This window comes from Pelophylax lessonae (assembly GCF_965119305.1).
Source record: "Pelophylax lessonae genome assembly, chromosome: 4".
Classification (NCBI taxonomy): domain Eukaryota; kingdom Metazoa; phylum Chordata; class Amphibia; order Anura; family Ranidae; genus Pelophylax; species Pelophylax lessonae.
The window spans coordinates 355,985,639-356,011,421 of NC_138771.1; the positions used below are offsets into that span (position 1 = coordinate 355,985,639).

General features: G+C 45.8%; 1 protein-coding gene and 1 pseudogene across 3 annotated transcripts in view; one reads left to right on the forward strand and one right to left on the reverse strand.

Annotated features, from left to right (window-relative positions):
• The window catches only part of KIF3A (kinesin family member 3A), a 237,622-nt gene that overhangs the window by 27,954 nt on the left and 183,885 nt on the right, over positions 1 to 25,783 (forward strand). For both annotated transcript variants that reach the window (XM_082254247.1, XM_082254248.1), the window contains exons 3-4: positions 11,598 to 11,742; positions 11,991 to 12,075. In XM_082254247.1, coding sequence (XP_082110373.1) covers positions 11,598 to 11,742; positions 11,991 to 12,075 — 230 coding nt within the window. The remainder of the gene's footprint in view (positions 1 to 11,597; positions 11,743 to 11,990; positions 12,076 to 25,783) is intronic.
• Positions 12,883 to 19,951, reverse strand: LOC309554596 (annotated as a pseudogene). The gene is made up of 5 exons: positions 19,938 to 19,951; positions 15,596 to 16,355; positions 13,344 to 13,576; positions 13,160 to 13,240; positions 12,883 to 13,029 (listed from the first exon to the last, which is right to left on the reverse strand). The product of its transcript is annotated as an uncharacterized misc_RNA (transcript).

Below are 25,783 nucleotides of genomic sequence, written 5' to 3' on the forward strand. Positions count from 1 at the left end.
AATACATATTGGCCTAAAATGATGAAAAAATTTGGTTTAAAAAAAATAATAATAATTTATTGGGAATGTTATATAGCAGAAAGTAAAAAATATTGTTTCTCTTTCGTTCACTGACCAACAGAGCTTCAAGTCTTCAGACCATTGGGTATTATGCTGTCTCTCTTCAGGAGTAGTACTAGGCGGAATCCTGCTATAGGACTCCAGTTTTTTCTGCCTAGTCAGAAGTAAGAACCTGGCTCTCTGCTGGAATTCGCAGTCCTGGCATTTTTTCCTTTTTAAATGGAATTTTTTATTTTTTTCTTTATTATGTTTGTTCCTGTGTAAACTAAAATCAAGTGCCAGACTGGGCGATGCACTGGATATTCTAGATCCTTACTGTCTTCCCAGTCTGGCCTGCGAGCGCGACCCAACTTTTAGCTCAGCGCTAGGTTGGCCGTGACATAGCCCCATTTGACAGGGGCTGACCGGCGAGTGAAACCTCTCACGAGGTCGCTTAGCCCTGGTCAGGACATCAGTCACAGCGTACCTCAGGCCGCAGCACCCCCATTCCAAGATGATGCGGTGAACTGCTGGGAGTGGTGTCCCTCTGGTGACTGGTATGGTAAGTAGTGTCCCCCCTCCTTTCCTGCGGAATTGCTGGGGGGGTCGCAGCCCCCCCTGGGGATGGTAGGCCCCTTCTGTGTCCTTCCTCCCCCTTATCTTTCCCCTTCTCTTTTTGCGGGGTTCCCCTCTAGGTTGGGTCCCTTTACCTGTCCCCTGTCCCCCCCGGCCCCTTTTGGGGGCATGGGTGAATTTGGGTAGGGGGGGCCTCATGGGGCTGGAGGAGCGGTGGGTGCTGCCGCTGTTGGCCCCCTGTAGGTGTCCGTACCTGGGTGCTGCTGGGGGGTCCCCTCCTTGGGTCTGTGAATTTCTCCCTTTGGTTCCAGCGGCGTCCAGGGTCCCGTGCAGCCCCTGCATGGTGCCTCCATTTTGCCGTGGTCTCTGTATTCCTGGCTTCGGCCAAGTTTGTGTAGTCCAGCTGCCATGTTTTTGGTTTCCCCATAGTTTTAATGGTGCCCATTTTCCTGTAGTCTGATGCAGTGCTGAGGATGGGGGTGCCTCTAGTGTCAGGTCAGCATTTCCTCTTCCTCTGTACATCAGTGTGGTAGACCTTTTTAGCGCTCTCCAGCTCGGGTGGTAAGTCTCTGGGGTATCTATCCTTCCTCTGCTGTATACAGCACCGCCGCTTCGCTTATTCTTGTGGTGCCCCAGCGATGCACAGGGGGGAGTGGCCTCCTGTTAAAAAAAAAAATAAAAGTTTTATTGCTGAGCAGCGCAGTTCCGTTTAACTCTTTTAGGTCATGGAGCCTATGGAGCACGTTTCACTACCCGATCCACTCCTGGAAGCTGCGGGACTCTTTGGGTCTCAGTCTGCCCTGGCGGGCCATGATGGCAGCCCTGCAGTCGCTAGTAGCCAACATAGATGTGGCCCTACAAAGAAGACCTAGCAAGAAGCACCCCTGCCTCACCTGTATCCTCTGCTTTCTCGGATTCTGAGGGGAATTTGTCAGCCGCGGACAAGAGTCAGCCCACTGGGTCTGTGTCCACGCGGCTGAATCCTCTGCAGTCGTGAATGAAAAAGCGCAGGTAGAGGCCATGATTGTGTCAGGGCAGGAAACTTTAAAGTTTGAGGACTCAGCTGAAGCTGAGTCGGCGACGCCGGTGCAGTTTGGCACCCGCAAATCTTCCAAGGTGACTAAGGTGTTTCCCTGTCCTGCCTATTTTGATGAAATTGTTAGTAGTCAGTGGGGTTCCCCTAAAGGCATGGTTGGAATACCTAAGCGTTTTGCTAGGAGATATCACTTTGAGTAGTCTCTTCTGAAGAATCTAATGGTTCCACCGTCGGTGGACTCTCAGGTTTGCAGGCTAAATAAGGCCACACTTTTGCCGGTGGAGCATTTCCTGTCTTTTAAGGAACCCGTGGACAAATGAGCTGAGGCTCTCATCCCGTACCGCTTCACCTTGGCTGGTTCATTTTTGAGACTGGTGTTTACTATCACCTTGGTATCCCAAACCTTAACAGAATGCGCTAAGATTTTGGGCCAGGATCTGGAGGGGAGTCAACACCGTTCCGACCTGGCGGATCAGTTGATCCTAGGGTTACAGTATATTTGTGATGTATCCCTGGATGCGGCCCCTTTGGCCGGCAGGGTTTCTGTGATAGCGGTGATTCTTCGCCGCATGATCTGGTTGAAGTACTGGTCGACTGACCAAGCTTCTAAAAAGGTGCTGACTGATCTTCATTTTGTAGGTGACTGTCTGTTCGGTGCCTCTATGGAAGAGGCCGTTGAGGGTCTAACGGGAGGGAAGAGTACATTACTTCTGTAGGTTGCTAAGGGCAAGGAACTTTGCCATAAGCGGGGTCCTTTCTTTACAGCTCACAAGCGGCCCTTTTCGTCCGTCTGGTTCGCAGGAAAAGGGCTCGAGATCCACCCGTAACTTTGAGGGAGGCTCCAAGAGACCCTGGAATGGTACGTCCAAAGCGGGCACTTCCCCAGCCTGAAGGGGCGCCCTCACCCGCGTCTGGGATGGAGGGACTTCTTTCCGGATCCGTGGACCTTGGTCATTCACGACAAATGGGTCCATGAACTGATTTGAAAAAGTTACAAGATCAAGTTTCAGTCCTTGCCTCCGGCAAGGTTCTTTCCTTCCAACTTACGTTTGTCTCCAGAGCGGCTACACGGCCTCTAAACCACTTTGTGCGGGTCCAGAAATTTTGGATGGAGTCCACCTTCACGGTAGTAGCTTTCCCTAATCAAGGAGATCTGCTGGCTTCTATCAATCTCAAGACTGCTTACCTTCATATATCAATATATGTCGGGCATCAGTGTTTTCTTCGTTTTGCCATGGGCGAGGAGCACTTTCAATTCGTGGCGTTACCCTTTGGTCTCTCCTCAGCTCCTCGGATGTTCAGAAAGGTTTTGGCCCCAGTGTTGGCCTTGTTATGGCAGAAGGGGATTGAGGTACTAGGTTACCTGGACGATCTGCTTCTGCGTGCAGAGTCTTCCTCGGCTCTAGAAGCCAACTTGGAGGTTACGGTGCGCACCCTGCAGGAGTTTGGGTGGACACTAAATTTTAAGAAATCAGCACGGTCTCCATCCAAAGCTGGACTACTTTGGTCTGATGCTGGATTCAGTGTCAGCCCAGGTGTTTCTTCCTCAGACAAAACTTCTGAAGCTACAGGATCCTGTTGTCCAACCATCGATCATCCCTCAGGACTTGCATGCAAGTGCTTTGGCTGATGGTCTCCACCTTCGAGGAGGTTCAGTTTGCGCAATTCCACACCAGACCCTTACAAAGGAAGATTCTGAACGATTGGAACAAGGATCTGCTGTCATTGGACAATCTGATCCTGTTGAGTCGGGGTTCGACTGGTGGTGACTGGTGGTCGTGCTCCCCGGCCCTACATCTGGGAAAATCTTTTCTTCCCCTGTATTGGACTATAATCAAGGATGCCAGTCTGTTCGGATGGGGAGGTGTCTTGGGAGTGTTTTCGGCCCAAGGTGTCTGAACTCGAGAGGAGTCCAGGTTACCGATTCAACATTCTGAAAATTTGGGCGATCAGACTTTGTCTGTCTCAATGGACGGATCCTCTACAGGGATGCCCTGTGTGGATACAATCGAACAAGGCTACGGCTGTGCCATATGCCAATCAAGGGGGTACAAAGTGCCCTGGTGGACCGAGAAGTGGCCGGCATCCTGAGGTGGGCAGGATGATATGTTCCGACCCTCTCTGCTGTGCACATTCCGGGGGTAGAGAAGACGCCGCATGCGCTTTGGTGGCCCCTGGAGTCAGTATAGTCTGATTTTACACCTTTACAACTTCAATACAACTTCTGTTGAGACTGCTACGCAGATTCGAGGTAGAAGGAATTCCAGTCATTCTGGTGGCACCAGACTGGCCTCGCCGGTCTCGGTACGCAGACATAAGGCTGGTAGCTGATGTCCCAGGGAAGATCTTCTGTCACAGGGACCAATCTTCCATCCTGTTTTATGGTCGCTGGCTTTAACGGCCTGGCTATTGAAAGCCAGGTGCTGAAAGACAGAGGGCTCAGAGTCGGTGATTCCTACGCTGTTTAAGGCTAGGAAATCTACTTCTAGGAAGGTTTATCATCAAGTTTGAAAGGCATAGATTACTTGGTGTGAGTCGCGGGGGGTTTCTCACTGCTCCTTTTCTGTGTGTCGCCTGTTGGAGTTTCTACAATTGGGTGTAGATCGGCCAGATTTCCGCCTTGGCTATTTTTTTTCCAAAGGCTGTTGGTGGCGAAGTCCTTGGTTCACACCTTTTGTGCAGGGAGTTCGCCATCTGGCTCCTCCGGTGCGCTCCCTGGTACTTCCGTGGGATCTCAATTTGGTTCTGTCTGTGCTTCAAAAGTCTAATTTTGAAAATATTCGAGAAATTCCTCTGCTCACTTTGTCGCAGAAGGTGGCTTTCTTAGTAGCTATTACTTCCGCACATCGTGTGTCAGAGTTGGCTGCGTTGTCCTGTTGGTCACCTTACTTGGTGATTCAAAGGGACAAAGTGGTGTTGAGGCCCTGTCAGGCGTTCCTTCCTAAGGTTGTCTCGGGGTTTCTTTTCAATAAAGACATTTGTGTTACTGTCCCTATGTCATTAGCCTAAACACCCTAAGGAAATTGCCTTACATTCCTTTAGATGTGGTAAGGGCGATTCGGGTGTACCTGGTAGTGAGACAGCATAATACCCAATGGTCTGAAAACATGAAGCTGTGTCTGTCAGTGAACCTCAGAGAAAAGGATTTCTATGGCAAGACAAAAACCCAGTTTTGTTTTTTTTGTCAGAATTTGTCGTTCTTTTTTTTGCGTTTGTAATGCAAAAAATAAAAATCGCAGAGGTGATCAAATGCCACCAAAAGAAAGCTCTATTTGTGGGGAAAAAAGGACATTACATTTTTTTTTGGTACAACGTTGCACGTCCGTGCAATTGTCAGTTAAAGTAACACAGTGCCGTATCGCAAAAAATGGCCTGGTCATTAAGGGGTTAAAACTTTCTGGTCCTTAAGTGGTTAAATGATAAGTTCACCTTCGGTTACATGTCCTCCCGTATAATTTGTTAGTTAAAAAACTGGCTCCTAACCTTTTTTAGCTGGCTTCCTGTTAGAGCTGCACGATTAATCCTGAAAAAATTGCATTTACCTTTTTCGGGGAGATCGCCTGTTTGGGGCTACCCTGGATGACATCATTAAGAGTCCCACAGGGGGTAAGAGTACTTTACTTCCACAGTCTGGTAAGGGTAAGGAACCTCGTCTCAGACGTGGCCCGTCCTCGGCTCACAAGAAGTTTTTTTTTTTTTTTTTTTTTGTTCCTCAGGGTCCTCCGACAAGGGCTCAAAACCCTTTCAAGTCCTCCTCAGGAGGTTCCAAGCAGCCCTGGTCTGGCAAACGGAGAGCAGGATTCTCTAGACCTGTGGACAAGGCTCCTTCAGCAGGAAGGTACGCCCTCACCTGTGCCTGGGGTGGGGGGACATCTTTGCTGGTTTACGAGCCCGTGGACCTCCTTGGTAAGACTAATGGGTCCACGAGGTGATACGGTCTGGCTACAAGATCCAGTTTTGTTCTTGCCCTCCAGAAAGGTATTTTCTTTCCAATGTGTGCCTGTCCCCGGACCGAATGCAAGCTCTCTTTGGGGCGGTGCAAGACCTTCTGCTTCAGAGTGTGATTGTCCCGGATCCTGCCTTCAAACGGTTTCAGGATTTTTATTCAAATCTGTTTACAGTCCCAAAGAAAGAGGGCAAGGTGCATCTGATTCTGGATCTTAAGGCCCTGAACTGCTTTGTGTGGGTGCAGATGTTCAGGATGGAGTCCATTCACATGGTAGTGGCATCTCTACATCAGGGGGATTTTCTTGTCTCTATCGACCTCAAGGATGTTTACTTGCACATTCCAATTTGTGCGCATCACCGGCGCTTCCTCCTCTTTGCTGTAGCAGAGGAGCATTATCAGTTCTTGGCGTTACCCAGTCTTGCCTCCGCCCTCGGGTCTTCACAGCAGTGTTGACTCCAGTTCTGACATTGCTGCATCAGCGGGGAATTGCAATACTGGGTTACCTGGACGACCTCCTCTTGCGAGCATAGTCCTCTGCGATTTTGATGGACGATGTGGAGATCACTATACAGACCCTGAGGGAGTTCAGCTGGCTTCTGAATTACCAGAAGTCTGATTCCATCTGGAAGATTGGATTATCTGGGTCTGACTCTGACTTTGGATTTGGCTCTAGCAAACTCCAGAATTTGCATGCTGCAATTCATCTCCTTTGAGACTGTTCCATTTGCACAGTTCCATATGAGGTCCCTGCAAAGGGAGATCTTGGTCAAATGGTACAAGTGTCCGAAGTCTCTAGGCGATCAGATCCGGCTGAGCCGGTACACCAAAGGGTCTCTAGTCTTGTAGCTTTGCTCTCCAGCTCTTCGACAGGGCAAATCCTTTCCCCCCCTTGTATTGGACAGTGGTCAACACTGATGCCAGTTTGTCCGGGTGGGGAGGTGTCCTGGGCAAGAGCTTTGCTCAGGGTGTTTGGACACTGGAAGAGTCCAGACTACCGATTTTAAATGTTCTGGAACTCTGGGCGATCAGGCTGTGCCTGGATCACTGGACGGGTCGTCTTCAGGGGTTTCCAGTGCGGATTCAGTCGTACAATGCCACGGCAATATTCTATGGTGGGCAGAATGCTTCTTTCCGGCTCTCTCTGCTGTGCACATTCCAGAAGTGGAAAATTGGCAGGCGTTCGACTAACAGGAGTGGTCCCTTTACCCGGACGTGTTTCATCAGATAATGTCTTTGGTGGGGCACCCCCGAGGTTCATCTGTTGGCGTCCCGGCTCAACAGAAAAGCTCTGAGGTTTGAGGCATGGTCACGGAAACCTCTGGCAGATGCCACAGACTCTCTGGTGGCACCGTGGGGCCAGTACCGTCTGATCTACGCTTTCCTTCCTCTCAAGCTCCTGTCAAGGTTCTTGCGCACAATCAAGGCAGAGGGGATACCGGTCATTCTCGTGGCCCCGCACTAGCCTCACTATGTTGGTCTGACTTGGTGTGGCTGGTCGCTGATGTTCCTTGACGATTGCCTCTCAGGGAGGATCTGCTGTCTTAAGGGCCAATCTTCCATTCTGCTTTGCAGTTGCTGGCTTTTACGGCTTGGCTATCACCTCTGCTCGCAGGATGTCAGAACTGGTGGCGTTATCTTGTAGTACCCTTGACCGGATGGTCCACAAGGACAAGGTGGTTTTTCATCCCTGTTTGTCGTTCCTTCCTAAAGTAGTCTCTGCTTTCCATTTGAATGAAGATGTGTTGCCTCCCCTGTGTCCCAGGCCCAACATCCTAAGTAAATTGCGTTGCATGCCCTGGATGTGGTTCCGGCGATTCAGGTGTACCTGGCAGCTATGGAGTCTTTTCAGAAGTCAGACTCACTATTTGTGCTCAAGGATGGGCCAAGAAAAGGGCTGCCCGCTTCTTCTGAGGCCATTTCAAGATAGTTCAGACAGACAGTGACTCAGGCCTATTCGATCAAGGGTCAAGTTCCTTCTTTCCCTGTCAAGGCGCACTCTACTTGGTTGCTTAGTGCTTCTTGGGCCTTCCGTCATCAGGCGTTAGTGGCGCAGGTTTGCAAGGCGGCCACTTGGTCGTCGGTGCACACTTTCACAAAATTCTATAAAGTGGATGTGTTGGCATCTGCAGATGCTTCCTTTTTGGCCGCAAGGTTTTTCAGGTTTTTGCTGTTTAGAGGGTCTGTTCCCTCTTTGGGGGGTGTATTGTTCAGGGTGGGCTTCAGTTGTTTTTTGTTGAGCTCCTATTAACCTGGTTGGCTACTGCTTAGCCTTGAGATTTTTCTGTTGTCCCACTCCTCATGTTTGACACTGCTTTGAGACGTCCCAATGGTTAAGAATTCTAAGGAGCTGTGTCCGTCAATCAACGAAAGAGAAAATGGGATTTTTGGCTTACCGTGAAATCCATTTCTTTGCGTTCATTGACGGACACAGCACCCACCCCTCCATGGCGTTGTAATACTTCTGACACTGCTGGTAACAAAACTGAGTACCTATAGCAGAGAGGGGGAGTATAACCCAATGGTCGAGACTCTTAAGGTGCTGTGTCCTTCAATGATGAGAAATTAATACCTAACATGTCACGCTTTAAAATTGCGCACGCTTGTGGAATGGCTTCAAACTTTGGTACTTAAAAATCTCCATAGGCGATACTTTAACAATTTCTACAGGTTACCAGTTTAGAGTTGCAGAGGCGTTATATTGCTAGGGATCGCGGCGATACCTCCCATGTGTGGTTTGAACACCGTTTACATATATGGGCGTGACTTGCGTATGCGTTTGCTTCTGCGTGCAAGCTCGGAGGGACGGGGCTCTTTAAAGTTTACTTTTTATTTTTCATTTTTACATTCCCTTTTTTAAAAGAAATAGTAATTTTTTATCACTTTTTTTCCTATTACAAGAAGTGTAAACATCCTGTGTAATATAAATAAGTGGGACAGGGCCTCTTTATTGTGAGATCTGGGGTCAAAAAGAACTCGGATATTACATTTACACTTAAAAGTTAATGGGCCCTCTTAAGGCAGAAGTGACGTTTTGAAGTCTGAAGTTTGAACTCTGATCCTCAAGAGTCGAGTGGGGGCCATTTTGCCCTTACTCGACTTCCTGTCCATCCGCACAGAAAATCTGATCATTTTCCCTGCTGCTGACAGCTCCGGAAAATGCTGCTGGGACCACTTTTATGTGAAAGCGAACCGCCCGCCGTTTAAAAATATACCGGCGTTATGGTAGCTATCTGCTGCCATAACCCCAGGATTTAATGTCAAAGTAGCGAAGTAAATACAAGGTGGGTGGTCCAGAAGTGGTTAAGATAAAAAAAACCTTCTGCATTAACTCCTTTAAGTGCCACAAAGTGTCTGTTGTTCTGCTGGGATAAGGCTAGATTTACACTTGTGCATTGCGGGTCTGCATTCAAAATGATGTGCTTTCCCACAATGCTCAAAAACGCCCGTTAGCAGATGGGTGACTGCCATTAGTTCTTAGACACCTCCATGCATCTTGCCACTGAACACTCATTCGTGTGTGCAACAAAATACCATGTGTTTTGGAGCAGCACGATTTTTTTAAAAGGGTCATGGACGACTTATACATGTCTCTTGCACGTAGGGCAGCCCTTTAAAATGAATGGTCTGCCTTAATCATGCCATGCAAAAACCTGCATGGTTTTACCAGAACCAAAGAATCCACCTGCCTGCCCTCTGTTATAAGAATGCCCTGAACATCTGAACAAGGGGCTTAAAGTGGAGCTCCACCCAAAAGGGGAGGTTCCGCTTTAAGGTCTCCATCCCCCCTCCTATTCAGCTAATGGCAGTGCAGTCTTCTGGGACATGTCACAGGTCCCATAAGACTGCAGGACTATTCTCAATGTGCAGCAGGACTCGCACATGGGCAGTGGGCACCCGGCTTTGAATACGCAAGTTCACAGCGGTTGCCCACAGTTGAAATATCGGTGGCAGGGAGAGAAGACTGTGGGAAGGGATGCCTCGAGTGAGCACATTGCTGGGCCATGTAAAAGACTGTTTCAAAGTCATGGAAAAAATATGCGCAGGCAAAGTCTGCTATTGGGAGCTCGGGTTAGATGGCTAATGTTCATTTTATGAGGCATCAAACCCCAAACCTAAAAGGAATGTGATTAGACTTTACTGGTTCAAAGAGGCACACTAATATCCGAGTAGCTTTTTTCTGGTGTGTTTTGGATGTGGAATGTTTTACATGCAATTTTAAATCTGTAATAGCTTTTGTAACTTATATATATATATATATACTGTATGTTTGTCCTCTTTGTACCAGTAAAGTCCAGTCACATTTGTTTTAGGTTTGATACAATCCAGGGATGTGGTACATCGTTAACAGCCTTGTTTTGTAGTAATAACATTGTATGAAAGGGTAATTTAAAGAAGCTACGACCCCAGTTCTGGACATACATTTCTGTGGGTACATGCACATGGGCAAATTCGCCCATACAGCGCAACCACACTGGTGTATTTTGGTGCCCGGGATGTCTTGGTGCTGTGTACAGCCTCTCATTGACATGAATTGGTAAAGGCTTGCATAAAGTGGGGCATGCACACAGATATAATGTCCCAAGTGTTCACTTCTTGCGCTGGAGATAGTATGGGGTTGATTTACTAAAACTGTAGAGTGCAAAATCTGGTGCAGCTATGCATGGTAGTTAATCGGCTTCTAACTTCGGGTAATTTAATTAACCACTTGCCAGGCGCCCACCACACATATACTGTGGCAGGCTGTTTCAGCTGAGCGAACCGATGTATGGGTATGTCGGTTCAAGGGAGAGCTCCTGGGGGCGAGCGTGCAGCAGCAGTGCGTGCCCAACCCCGCTAAGCAGTGGGGATGCCGATCCATGGGGCTGGTGGCTGTGATTCCCGCCGAGCACCCGCTCGCCGCTGAGAGAGAACGATTGTCTGCTGTTGTAAACACAGCAGACCGTTGTTCTCTCTGAATTGATCAGAGCGCCTGTGATCCTCCTATATAGGATCACAGATCTCTGTGTTCATTTCACAAGTCCCTCCTCCATACAGTTAGAAAACACCCCCCTAGCCTCACACTTAACCCTTTGATCACCCCTGGGTTAACCCCTTCCCTGCCAGTGTCAATACAGTAACAGTGCATATTTGTAGCACTGATTACTGTAGTGATGTCACTAATTCACCGCCATTACTAGTAAAAAAAATAAATATAAATGATATAAATCTTCCCCCGAGTTTGTAGACGCAATAACTTTTGCGCAAACCAATTAAAATACGCTTATTGGGATATTTTTTTGACCAAAAATATGTAGCAGAATACAAATATTGGCATAAAAGGATGAACAAAATAGATTTTTAATTTTTTTGGGGGGAATGTTGTATAGCAGAATGTGAAAATATATATATATTTTTTTTTTCAGAATCGTTTCTCTTTTTTTGTTTATAGTGCAAAAATAAAAATAGCACAGGTGATCAAATACCACCAAAAGAAAGGTCTATTTGTGGGAAAAAAAGGACATCAGTTTTATTTAGGTTCAGCATCGCACGACTGCGCAATTGTCCGTTAAAGTAACGCAGTGCCGAATCGCAAAAAATGGCCTGGTCATTAAGGGGGCAAATCCTTCCGGTCCAGAAGTGGTTAAGCTTTGACAAAAAAAAATTGGAAGCTGATTGGTTTCTATGCAGAGCTGCACCAGATTTTGCACTCTTCAGTTTTAATAAATTATCTCCTCTGTCTGCGAACGTGTCACTTGACGCAAGTAGCATACAGGCGCCTTTACCCATTTGTGTTTTATAGGTCGCTGTATGCAGCAGCACATCCCTGGCTCCAAAATATGTAGTGTGTTTATGCTGTATGGACAATTGTGCCCATGTGCAAAAGCCCTCAGGTGATCTAACCTTTTTGTTTTTCCCCAAAGTAGTAGTAGCTTTGTTCATTTAGTTTTTGTGGGGGCCCTTAGTTCAATGACCTCCTGTGGTGACTAATAAAACTTTTTTTTTTTTTTTGTCCTCTAGGTACTATATTTGCATATGGACAGACAGGCACTGGTAAAACATTTACCATGGAAGGTGTTCGAGCTGTTCCGGAGCTCAGAGGAATCATCCCTAATTCATTTGCTCATGTATTTGGTCATATTGCTAAAGCAGAGGGAGACACAAGGTATGCTTTCCATTTTACGGCCCCAAGATGTTACATCTTTGATGGGTCACTCCCATTAACTATAGAAGTCCTTATATTCTTGCTGTTTTGTAGCATACTGTATACTTCAAGGTGTTCATTTATAACCTGGTCCATTTTGTGTTCATATTTGCAGTGTATTTTTTTTTATTCATTTAATTTGTTTGGTTGTATAATTTGTCCACTTCACGTATGTTATGAATTTCTTTCTCTTCTCTTGTATGTTGTAGGTTTTTGGTCAGAGTGTCTTATTTGGAGATTTATAATGAGGAAGTACGGGACTTGCTCGGTAAAGACCAGACACAGAGACTGGAGGTGGGGATGATAATGTTTACATTTATAAACAGTCATTTGCCGTATGTGCTTAGTTTAAGAAGTGAAGGGAATTATCAGATTTTACTAATTTCATGACGTAAAGTCATGATTTTATTAAGGACACGGAGGTGAGTATTATGCTTTGCTTAAACTATTTCTTTATTCCTCAGAAGCAAATAATGGAAACTGTAGACATTCAAAGGAAAAAAACAAAACCGCATGTACCCTAAAGGGTTAGCCACATATAACATGTTATCCAATGAGAGTATTCCTAGCACAATAAAGCCCCATGTGACCTTAAGCCACTCCTCTTTCTTGATGGTGCCGACGAACATCCTAATAGACTGAAGAACATATGACCAATTAGATGTGTAGAGCAGTGACTCCAGGAAAACACAATGGAACTTCCGAAGAAACTGGCAATCATCTGCTTGAACTTGGTATGGACCAACATGGACCAGTGTGAAACCCAATTAGGAGGCTGTAAGAGACAGAGAAAATAAGTGGTAAATATGTTCCTGGATAATAAATTCCACATCCACAGTGTGTTAGTAATCATGATAATATGTCCTTTTAGACAAACCATCAATAATATCAACAGTAATAATCAACAAGGTGAATGAACAACATTGCCATGAGGACTGTACACCCATTACATGAAAATATACCCATAGGGAGGGCGCAACATACCTGGATCAGGTGGGATAATACTCGCCTCTGTGTCCTTAATAAAATCATGACTTTGTCATGAAATTAGTAAAATCTAGTAATTTTATTAAAGGACACGGAGGCTCATATTATGCTAGTTCAAAGCTGTGCGACCACCGTAGTGGAAATATATGAAACTGGGCGAAAATAAAATTCCCGAAACGTAGATTTATGGGACCAATCAGCAGCTAGAGGAGGTCTTCCAGTTTGCATCCCCAGGAGAAAGCTTTGAATGCCATACAACCCCTAGCAGAATGTGCTGCGTATGTGGAAGTGTTGATGTCCGCTGACGCCATGATCCATTTAACCCAACGAGATAAGGTAACTGTAAACCGGATGATGTAGATGTAGAATCGCTAGAAACAAATCTGGATACCTGGATCTCGAACTGAAGAGGTCCTTGCTTCATATTCCTTGAGACAGGCCACTGGACATAGGTTAATGTTGTGTGAAAAAGCTGGATAAAAAACCGAGGTAATGGATGTCTTCGTACATCTCGATATAACGAAGGAAACGCCCTCTGGTGTAAATAAGCGTGCTGTAAGGTCCAGTGCACGAACATCGGAGATATGTTTACAAGAGATTAGGCAAAACAGCAAAACCAGTTTAGCAGTGAGTTGCTTGATCGAAAGGTCCTCATTCTTTGGCCAATTTTCAGAAAGTCGGAGAACGAGGCCAACATCACATAGGGAGGAATATATAGGACGTGGTGGACGTGCAAATCTGATGCCACGCAGGAGTCGACACACCAATGGATGTTTACCTGCATCAAGTCCAGTCCAGCCTTGGTGAGCTGTCGAGATAGCTGATCTAGATAAATTTATTGTACAATAGGCTAGGCCATGGTCAAAAAATAAAGTAAGGAACCTCAAAACATGACTCATGTGCAGCTATGGGATCCACGTGTTGTTCCATGCACCAACCAGTCCAAGAGTTCCAGGCATGTAGGTAGGATTTTCTTGTTCCTGAAGCTCAAGCTCCTACCAGAAGGTCCAGAGATGCTTGTGGAACATTTGGGATGAAACCGAGTTCTCCGAGCGAAGCCATGCCAATAGCTTCAGATGTCCCTGGAGTAGAAGGGGTGTAAGTTCCCACTGGGGTCCAGTAAGGTCAGAGAATACCGGTAGTAACCTCGGGAAGTATATGGACATTTCCATGAGTGTATGAAACCATGTTTGAGTCCTTTTAGAAAGGAGATGTGAGGATCAAGGAGGTCCGGTAATGCCTGAGTTGTAATAGATCCGAGCAATGAGAGCGAAAGAGGGAAAGACGTAATGGCGAGTCGGCCATGGGTGAAGAAAAGCATCTGCCGCTAGGGCCTCTGGATCTGTCCTCCAGCTTAAGTACTTTGGTAGTTGGGAGTTCAAGCACGATGCAAACAGGTCGATATATAAGGGGCCCCAAATTGACTGTAAACGGCTGAAGATGGAAGGGTTCAGTCTCCAATCGCTGGCGGCTCGTAGGTGTATGGAATTCCAATCCGCCACTACGTTGGACATCCCCGGCATGTACTCCCTCTTTACTGAAATATTGGGATCCAGGCAGAATTCCTTTGCTAGATCTGTTAAGACTGTTGACTTTGATACATTGTCCATGCGTAACAGGATGGAGCAGTTGGTCGATGCACCTAACAGGTTCCGTAGGGCACACCAGCCTGCTAACAGTTTGAGGCAATGTTCCTCCAGGGACTATTTTCCCCCCGGTGGAGGTAGTCTCGCAGCGCATGCCCCAGCCGAGCATACTTGCATCTGATTCCACTACGAATTCCGGGGTGGTCCTAAAGATCGCTCGCCTGTTCCATGCCTCGGTGAGTAGTTTTTTGTAGAGAGGAACTAAGAGTGACCCAAGTGAAACTACTTGGCCTTCAGACGTTGAAGTGCTCTGTAGGGGAGCGGGCCGGCAAATATGGCTTGGATCGATGCTGAGAGAAGGCTTATAATCCTGGCAAGCTGCCTCAGGGTAAGGACAGGACGTACTAACGTCCAGCGGATTGCCTTTTTGATAGACTTGACTTTGGATGTTCGTAGTAGGAGTGCTCCGCCAACAGAATCTATGGTAAATCTTAGAAACTCTATTGATCGAGAGGGTTCGGTGACCGACTTTGCCCAATTGATTAGGAAACCAAGATTGCCCAGCAGAGTCCTCATCCAAGACAAGTGTTCGCAGAGCAGGTGAGGATCCTGTGCCATGATGAGGATATTTTCCAAATACTCCTCTACTGCGTAGAAGGGCAACCGCTGGATTTGTGAGCTTTGTGATGCACCAAGGTGCAGAAGAGAGACCAAACCGCAACATGGTTTCCTCCCACTGCAATTGTAGGAATTGTTGCCATTCTTCGGCAATCGGAATGGTGAGGTATGCGTCCTTCAGGTCGAGTTTGACCATCCAGTCCTCTGGGAGCAAAAGGTCCCGAAGAGAGTGTATACCTTCCATCTTGAAATGGTGGTATGTGACAAAGGTTGGTAGGGGTTGTAAGTTGATGACCGGTCGAACTCCTCCACCTTTCTTGGGGAACCAGGAAGAGGTTGCTTAGGAAGCCTGGAGCTAGGGGTGAATTGCTGAGATTGCCCCCCCTGGAGGCTGAGGGGGGGGGGGCACTATTTCCTTTGTCACAAGGTACTGATCATGTGTGGAGAACACAATGCGGTTGGGGATCTGCATTTAAACAGGGTGTTGCACAAAATGTATAGCGTAACCCAGGACAGTGTGGAGGACCCGAGCATCTAAAGTGAGCCTACGCCAGGCATCAACAAAATTACAGTCTGCCCCCCACCATTATTATAGAGGACAGGTGGTATGGAATGAAACTTACCATAAGGCCATCGACCATAGGAAGAACCTCTGGGTCCACAAGACTGCCTGCCCCCAAACTGGGAAGAATGCTGAGGCGGACTTGGACTCAGGCGCTGGAAATCTGGAGTGGATGCAGCCTCGAGAAGCCCGGTATGAACCCTGGGATGAACGGCCGGGCAGACGGCCCCACCAAAAACTCTCTGTGAGAACACTCGTTTCATGTTGGCTTGCGCCTTATCAAGTGCTGTAAAGGAACCTACATATATGCCCAACTCTTTTATAAAGTTATCTCCAAACAGGAGGCCTTTTGCCTGTGGCCCAGGCTCTGAGATAGCTAGGTTTACCAGCTTAGGCTCTATTTTTATTAGAATTGCCTTGCGTCTTTCTTTTGGCTAATGAAGTGATGACGTTGCCCAGCAAACATACTGATCGATGACAAATACTGATGGCTAACAAATCTGCAGGTGTACCACCTGCCAATGCAGTTTTGACCATGTCGAATATCTTTGCACTCGGTCCAAGGACTTCTAGGGTTTTATCCTAGCAGTTCCGCAAGGAAAAATCCATGCCTTTTTTGGCCCTCCAACCCGATTTGCCCAAAAATTGGGGGATTTTTGGGTCCACATTAGGGGTAATGCAGGCCATATCAGGAATTGTGGGGCGTGGGCATTCTGCCCGGAGCTTGTTCCATGCCACTTTGTCAAGTGGTTTCCTAATACGAGCAGCGGTTGTATTTTGCCACGTGTTCTTGAGGGTACCACTCTGAGCCATTGTAGCGTCTGGGAGTGAATGAAACCTCAATTTGAATTGCTTTGAGTTCAATTGCTTCTGTGACGCTTCATCTAATGTGGGTGGCCTGGACACCGTTAGGGGTGTAAGGGTTTTTAGTGACACTGGTGGAAGAGACGGTATAGGAAGCTTCCACCTCTTACTTGACTGCATGGCACAGTAATTACTTCCCACCAGTGTGACAGAAAAAAATATATTATAGGAGGGCCAGGCACTATAAGGGTCACAGAATAGGGAGATCCTACGCAGTAACAGAACTGGGGAGTGCAGTAGGTACAGATTTGTAATAAAGTAAGGCACAATATAAAACCAAGAAAGTTCACCGAGTGTTCCCTCAGGAATGAACCCCTGGAGAGCACGGGTAAGCTACCCAGCTGTCCAATCGGCTTATTCCCTCCCCCAAAAAGCGGTATTGGCCGCTCAAAAAAAAGTACAGCAAAACCGCCAACCCCGATGTACGCATGCATGAGTGGCGCCAGCCGCGACCGAAGCTGTGAGTTGCCAGGACCGTGGGAAAGAGGTGTACCTGGTAGAAAAGAAAGGAGCCTCAGACCTGAGGTTACAATAAGCAAACAGAACGGTCAGAAAATAAACCAACTAGATGACGGGGGAGGGGGGCGGGATGATTATAAGGGCAACAATGCTCCTATCAGGAGAAAATAAATGGGGTAAAAAAAAAAAAAGCAAAAAAAAAATAGTAAAATACTGGAAATAAGTACAGTAATTAGAAATTGTCCAAATTAAGACAGAGATATGAAAATTGTACTTAGCTGAGGAGGCAGCAGCAAAGAAAAAGGAGTGGCTTAAGGTCACATGGGGCTTTATTGTGCTAGGAAGACTCTCATTTGATAACATGTTTATACAGTGGGTACGGAAAGTATTCAGACCCCCTTAAATTTTTCACTCTTTGTTAAATTGCAGCCATTTGCTAAAATCATTTAGGTTCATTCTTCTTCCTCATGAATGTACACATAGCACCCCATACTGACAGAAAAACACAGAATTGTTGACATTGTTGCAGATTTATTAAAAAAGAAAAACTGAAATATTATATGGTCCTTCAGTATTCAGTATTCAGACCCTTTGCTGTGACACTCATATATTTAACTCAGGTGCTTTCCATTTCTTCTGATCATCCTTGAGATGGTTCTACACCTTCATTTGAGTCCAGCTGTGTTTGATTATACTGATTGGAATTAGGAAAGCCACACACCTGTCTATATAAGACCTTCCAGATCACAATGCATGTCAGAGCAAATGAGAATCATGAGGTCAAAGGAACTGCCTGAAGAGCTCAGAGACAGAATTGTGGCAAGGCACAGATCTGGCGAAAGTTACAAAAAGATTTCTGCTGCACTTAAGGTTCCTAAGAGCACAGTGGCCTCCATAATCCTCAAATGGAAGACGTTTGGGACGACCAGAACCCTTCCTAGAGCTGGCCGTCCGGCCAAACTGAGCTATCGGGGGAGAAGAGCCTTGGTGAGAGAGGTAAAGAAGAACCCAAAGATCACTGTGGCTGAGCTCCAGAGATGCAGTCAGGAGATGGGAGAAAGTTGTAGAAAGTCAACCATCACTGCAGCCCTCCACCAGTCGGGGCTTTATGGCAGAGTGTACTTTCCGTACCCACTGTATGTGAATAACCCTTTAGGGTACATGCGTTTTTTTTTTTTTTTTTCTTTGAATATCTACAGCATCCTTTCTTTGCTGCTGAGGAATAAAGAAAGAACTTAAGCATAATATGAGCCTCCATGTCCTTTAAGAAAATTGTTTATTACCTGTCCATTAGGCAGATATGGCATATCATAAAGTAGCTCCTTGGTGGCTTTGTATTAGCCTGGTTGACACTTACAGAATCCTTGCAAGCTGTTCAAATTAGGCACGGAAAACGTAATACATAATATGTTAAACCTTACAGTGGCACAGTTTTTCTGCATAGAGTTTTTTTTTTTAGGTCACTTTCCAGCAAGAAGTGGTTTTATCGACCTCCAAACTAAGCAGATCTAGTGATCTTCAGCTGAATTTATTAGATAGCAAGTGCTCAAAACTTCATCTGTTGCCATCCTTGGATGAATTAGGTGCTTTATAAAGATGTATAAGATTTAACTGGAAATATATTTGAAGAGGTAATGCATGTTTTAATGGAGATTGGCTTCTAAGATTTAAAAAATTCAAACCGATTTAGATTCTCTTCAAAGCATGTATAAATATGTAAGTCCACCCTTATACTATTGAGTGTTGATTAAAGACAGTACAGAGTCAGTTGCTACCTGATTACAGCTGGGTCCTATCTCTGGAAGTCTTTGATAGATGTCCATGTTGCCTTTAGAAATTAGTCAGCTATTACCATTCATATTCTGGTGCAGTTTGTCAAGTAAAGCTGTTTCTCCCTTCACCTGCCAGGATGGCACACCTTAGAAATGAGAGGCTCCTTCCTACAGGAAACACAATAACTTTAGCAGCCTTCCCCTTGGTCCTCAGTATTGATGGTTTTTCTCCCTATACAGTGGAACATGCTTTTTTTTTTTTTTTTTTTTTTTTTTATCTAACCAGAAGACTGGGGAGGGTCGGATAGTTCCACTTTGAGGAAGGCATAAGAAAACTGGGGAGGGTCAAACTAACCTGCAGGCAGAGTCCTTCTCACAGATCACCCCAAAATTGTACTAGTGATCCGATCAAAGGGCAGTGTTAACCGTTGCTACTACACACCGCACGACAGTCTCGGCCTCCTCCTGTCTCCTGCAGGCGGCAAGCCTAATGCCAGTCTCTGGTATGGTCAGCGGCAGGGTGGCTACTTGACCCTAAAGAGGGGGAAGCGCTGGGGGAGATGCTGACCCGCGTGGCAGTTGAGTTCAGAGCTCAGGGAGGCACCTGCTCGCTACTGGGTGAGCAATCAGTGCAGCGGAGCGAATGTCTGCCTAACCACCTCAGATGGTGGGAAAGACATTGCCAGTGGCTGCAGGCAAGAGCAAGTTGGGACTTGGTACGTGTGTTCCCTGAGGGGAGCTCAGTAAAAAGCAGAGTGCCCTAGGGGGACAACATAAGAGCAAGGCTGTCTGCTAGCCACCCACTAGCTTTCATGGCCCTGGCTCCCCCCTCCCTTCCATTGAAAAGTTTGGATCCCATGTAAGGTGTGTGTGTGTGTGTGTGTGTGTGTGTGTGCTGGAGGTTCATAACATCCTAACCTGGCAGCTCTCCAGGTGGGTCAGCAACTTGGAATGGGGTGATTTTGGCCTCTGTTCTCCTTGTTCGTGTGATCCAGAGAATGGATAAGTGAGTCCTGTGGCAAAGAGGGGGGAAAAGACCACAGCGGTGAGTACTTCCCTTTGAATTTGGAATCTTAACAGCAGAATCCCTAATAGCAGCCAGGTGATTTATGGGCATTGAGATAGGACTCCCTTCCTTAATCCAGGGTGCTACTATCCTTTCCCTTGGGTCTGGGAACAAATGGTCCAGAATCTGCAGCTAAACCAATGTCCACAGCTTCTTCTTACCTCAGTAGATGCTGTGGGTATTAGAACAGTAAGTGGCTAGCCTCTCACTATAAGCCCTATTGTAGTATATTAACCACTTACCGACCACCCGCCATCGATTCACGTCGGTCCTTTGATGCTAAATACCGGGGTTATGGCAGCAGATAGCTGCCATAACTCTGGTATTTTTTTAAACGGCGGGTGATTGGCTTTCAGGTACGGGTGATCCCAGCGGCGGATTCCCTGCAGGATCACCCTTATGGTGCAGTGGAAGAGGTGCCCCCCCCCGCCACGTCCCCATCCTTTTCCCTGCTTACCGGACAGCGGGGAAAACGAGGACCGGAGCAACGTCAAACTTCGTTGCCTAGCAACCGGCTTTAAGAGCTGATTCTTTTTTTTTTTTTTTAGTGTGCTTGTGAGGTCTGAGGTCTTTTTGACCCCAGATCTCACAATAAAGAGGTCCTGTAATGCCTATTTCTATTACAAGGAATGTTTATATTCCTTGTAATAGGAATAAAAATGATCAATCATTTTTTTTATTTTTTTTTAAACTGTGTAAAAATAAAAAAGAATACATTTAAATAAATAGGAAAAAAAAATAATTAAAGCGCACTGTCCCCGTTAGCTCGCGCGCAGAAGCCAACACATATGGAAGCCCCGCCCACATATGTAAACGGTGTTCAAACCACACATGTGAGGTATCGCCGCGATCCTTAGAGCGAGAGCAATAATTTGAGCCCTAGACCTCCTCTGTAATTCTAAGCTGGTAACCTGTAGAAATTTTTAAAGTGTCGTCTATGGGATTTTTAAGCACCAAAGTTTGTCGCCATTCCGCAAGCGTGCGCAATTCTGAAGCATGACATGTTGGGTATCCATTTACTCGGCTTAACATTGTATTTCACAGTATGGAAAAAAATTGGGCTAACTTTACTGTTTTCTTATTTTTTAATTCACAAAAGTGAATTTTTTTTCCCAAAAAATTGCGTTTGGAAGACCGCTGCGCAAATACGGTGTGATTAAAAAAATATTGCAACGATCTCCATTTTATTCTCTAGGGTCTCTGCTAAAAAAAATATATAATGTTATGTTTGGGGGTTCTAAGTAGTTTTCTAGCAAAAAAAACGAATTTTAGCTTGTAAACACCAAGTGTCAAAACTAGGCCCTGTCATTAAGTGGTTAATAAAAGTGAATCTAGTGAAGAGGTGAGACCTGTTGGATACAGGGGGGGGGGGGGGGTGGGGTTGTTGATTTGTGGACCCAGATGGTCTGTGAGCTGCGAGTGCTCTAGATTTGAGGGGAACATGCAAGGATGATAATACAGCATTTTGCTTGCACGTGATTGGATGATGGAAATCAGCAGAGATTCCCTCGATTGCAGAGATTCCTCTCGGGTCTGGCGCGGCTGCGCTTGTGGTGCACTTGCAACAAAGAAATGGCCTCTGCCAATGTGTGCTAACTAAACCCCTGTTTAATGCATACTGTTGGACAGATGATTCATTTGGTTTGTAGGCAGACTGGTTGGTGAGTTGAGCTGGGAATTTTCTCTGGTTTTGTGATACACTTAAGGTGCGCGGTATATTTACCTTTGGTGAATCAGCCTAAGTCTCTTACAGGCTATTTATGCCACTGAACAAATTTGACATTCCTAAAATGATTAATTGGCAAGGGATGTGCAGTGGTTTGCAGGAACCTGGAGATTCTAGGAGTAGTACCACAGGTAATCTGAATCAGTTAGCCCAGCTGCTCTGAATCTGGCAATAGCGCCAAGATAGTTTACGCGGCAGAAAGCCCAACTGATCAGAGTGTATATAACCAGCTAGAAACATTGACAGCCGGTTTGCTAGAATTTTGGTAAATTTATTTCAGATCGGTGTTATTTAAGGATATGGGACGGTAGTTAGCTACATCACTATGGTCTTTTTGGGGTTTAGGAATGAGGGTAATAAATGCTAAGTTGGAGTCTACGTCAATTGGATCACCCTGTTAAATGGCTTTAAAGCATTGTGTTAAAGTGGGGGCCAGTAAAGAATCAAATTTTTTGTAGTATAGGGTTGTAAACCCATTCGGGCCCAGTGCCTTGCCCAAAGGGGCCTGTTTTAATGGCCCCCAAAACCTCCTGCACCGTGATTTCTTTTTCTAAAAGGTCTCTGTTTGTCAATTAGGGTTGGAATGGGAAGCTGGTCAACAAAATCGTCAAAGTTTGGCTGGTCAGCGACACACCTACCATCAAATAGATTCTCGTAGTATGTCTGAAATACCTGTATTACCAATTTAGGATTTTGGGTATAGATACCGTCAGGTTTCCTAAGTTTGGGAACGTGAGGAGGGGGGCGTCTGGGGACCAACCTTGTAGCTAAAAGTTTATCTGGTTTGTCTGCTTGGAAGTAAAACCTAGCCTGTGTCCAACCCAATAGTTTTTCCGCCTTTTTAGTAATGCAGACATTTAATTCTGAACGAGCATCCTTGATCTCACTATGTAAGTTTAACTGGGGGTTGCGTTTGTGCTCTTTGAAGAGGGAAGTCTCTTGTACCTAGTGGCTGTCTGAATTAAAATAATCCTGATCGTGGCGTTGTGAGCAGCCCATGTGCACAATGGTGATGTATGTGCTGGATCGTTCAGGGAATAATAATCTTTCAGAGCAATTTCGATATCAAGGCAAGTAGTCGTGTTGCTGAGGTGGGATTTATTCAGACGCCCAGGTACAGGAGCCTATGGGGCTGCGCAAGGAAGAGAGGAGGACCACTACCGGGGAATGGTCAGACCAAGGGGTCTTCAAGATCTTTGAAGATATACAGAGAGGCAAGGATGTGGCAGAGGTGGAGACGGTCTATCCATGAATACGTCAAGTGGGAGTAGTGAGTTTAATCACGTTTTGTCACGTTAAATTCCCACCAAATATCCACTAAATCATAGTCATGCAACAGTTTCGCAAATTTAGTACCCAGTTTTGTGGGCTTCAAAATTTTGGATCCTGGAGGATGTGTTTTATCCAAAGATGAGTCCAAGGTGATATTGGAATTTCCACCCACTATTAGTGCGCCATCAAAAAGGGGGGACAGTTGTTAAAATAGATTTAAAAAAAAAAAAAAAAAAGGAAAACTGATCCCTATTCAGAGCATAATAGGTAAGAAATGTCACTAAGGTGCCCTCCAAATCTTCCTTAACCAAAAAAAAGGCCTACAGAGTCATTGATTATCTGTGAAGGAGAGAAAGCTAAACTCTTGGAAACACAGATAGGCACTCCCTCGTCTTATCTGGTGCATTTGCTATAAAAAAGGTTGGGTAGTGTTTGTGGATGTAACTGGACTTGTGCGAAGACAAAAGGTGGGTTTCTTGGAGTAACAATATCTCAGCCCCCACGGTATGGAAATGGTTAAAGGCTTTACGCCGTTTGACAGGTAAGTTAAGGCCCTGTAGGTTGTCTGATATAAGTTTGCTTGATTTTTTTTTTTTTGCATTTGTGGGCTAGCCATGGCGTGTATTGGGATGAGGATCTGTTACCTTCCTATGGGAGACTGTATCTATTATGCGATCTCGTGAAAGCTGACCTTTGAGGATACCCGGACCGAGCACCAAAAGTAAAGGGAAGGAAAGAAATAGAAGATTAAGAATAAGTGCCCTTAGAAGGGCAAGGACCTGAGAGAGGGACCAAAAAAAGAAAACCTTAGTACAAAACATTGAGAATAAGCTTGAACACATTAAATATAGAAAAACAGTTTATCAAAAAGATCAGATGAGCAACAATTAGTTGCAGGCCTAGAACTTCCAAAGCCTAGGGCCTAGAACTTCCAAAGCCAAAACTTTTGAATCAATAATACAGGAGGAAGAGGAGTTGGAATAGGGATGAGACTCACCGACCTAACCTGAACTGAACATCGACTATAATATAAACATTGAACAATGCTTAATGTATAGTAAAGTTCAAGGTTATGTCCATAACGTGCCTATAAAATGAAAAAAGGGAGGGAAGATAATGGTTTACTGTAAAAAATAACTATATATATATATATATATTTGAGATGTGAAGTCTGTATGTGCAGGAGTGGTTGACTGATCCCCTATAGTGGAGGGAGCATAAACAGCAACTTTGTAAATGTGTTTTTTAGGCCATCTATAAGCCTTGAATCATTACCTAATTAAAGGACTGTAGAAACTGAAGAAACGTTCAACAACTTTGTTTGAGGAGCCCAGAAAAAAGACGGCAAAGAGACTTCTCTGGGGGGTGATTTAAAGATCACATCCCAGCGACTTTTCATGGTGGTCTGGACTGGCGTCATGTATGACTTCTGATGTTTCCAGTAGATTGCCACAAGAGTGAAACCGGATGGACTCTGTCACCACGACCTCGTCCAGAAGTAGAGGAAGTGTGGGAGCCTGGCGATACCGGCTATAAATCCCAGATGTTTAAGCAAGGCTTCTCCATCCGAGGGAGTGGAAAATGAGTAGGACTTGCCCTTGTAAGGAAACATGAGGCGAAAGGGAAATAACCAGCGGTATCAGATGCCTTTTTGTTGTAAAGGCTGAAGCAAAGGTTTAAAGGACCAGCATTTTTGCACAGTGGCAGGGAAGATAGCTGGAGATATTTGCACATCATGGCCTAGCAACTGGATTGTGGGTAACTCGCAGGCCTTTTGCATGACCCTTTCTTTCACCTTCACCTTATAGAAATGAGGTTTAACGATTATGTCCCTAGGGGGGGACCCTCAGGATGCAGGGGCATAAGAGCTATATGAGCAGCACTGTCCAGCTCCTGTTTATGCGCAAGGATATCTGGGAGCAGTAAGGCCAGCAGTGCAGTGGTAACCTCATGGACATCGGTTATTGATTCTGGTAACCCTCTGATGCGGAAATTGTATCTGCGGGACCTGTTCTCCAAATCATCAATTTTTGCCAATGCCTCTTCCAAACGTGCTTCATGTTCAGATACAGTCCATATTTCGATTTGTCCTGCCCACAGTACCTCAAAAACAGCATAAAGAGGGCACCTGGGTCAGTGTGATCGTAAAATCAAGTAACCCTTTATTCAGATGAATTTGCATAAAAGTATCTTGCAAGCTGCACACAGGGTGGATGTGGATCACCAATCAAGCAGCCAGCCATCACAAGGGATGCAAAGAGGGCTATGGGGATAAGCTCGGACCCGCCGTATGGAGATATAGAACTGGCAGCATCTTAGCTCTCACACCCGCTCTTACGGAGCTAGCAAGAGACCAAGTTGCGGCCCTCCCCCCGTCCTGATTTGGTCTCTTGCTAACTCTGTGGGTGGGTGTGAGAGCTGGAGACACCGCCAGTTATATAACTCCATACGGCGGGTCCGAGCTTATCCCCACAGCGGGCTTCTCATCCCTGGTGATGGCTGGCTGCTTGATTGGTGATCCACATACACCCTGTGTGCAGCTTGCAAGATACTTTTATGCAAGTGTATCTGAATAAAATATTACTTGCTTTTACTATCACACTGGCCTAGGCGCCCTCTTTCTGCTTTTTTTGTTTGTGTCTGAGGGAATTCCCATTTCCTGCCGAGGAGCTGCCAGTGACTGTGTGCGCTATCCCCATCCACCTGTAGATCCATATAACCTGTGGACTTTTTCTTAATATTTCTTACCGCTATGGACTGTATGGACTAATTCTTACCAAATTCATTTTGAATATATCTCCCCCCCCCCCCCCTGATATTGATCTCTTATGGTCCACCTTATAGCTGTCAGTGAGTGCTGACTCACACACATCCTGCCAGTTCTGTGTGATTTGTTGTGTTATTACTTGTATTCCACAGTCACATCAAGCTAATTTTCTATAGCATTAATCCTGGACACCAATTCCTGAAATTCCTGCTTCAGGTTCCCTGTGATTACTTACTAGCTTTTTCTAGTCCCTGTTCCAGTAATGCAGAGAATCTTGCCAGAATTATGGGGTCACTGAATAGGCAGGCTGCCGAGCTATAGGC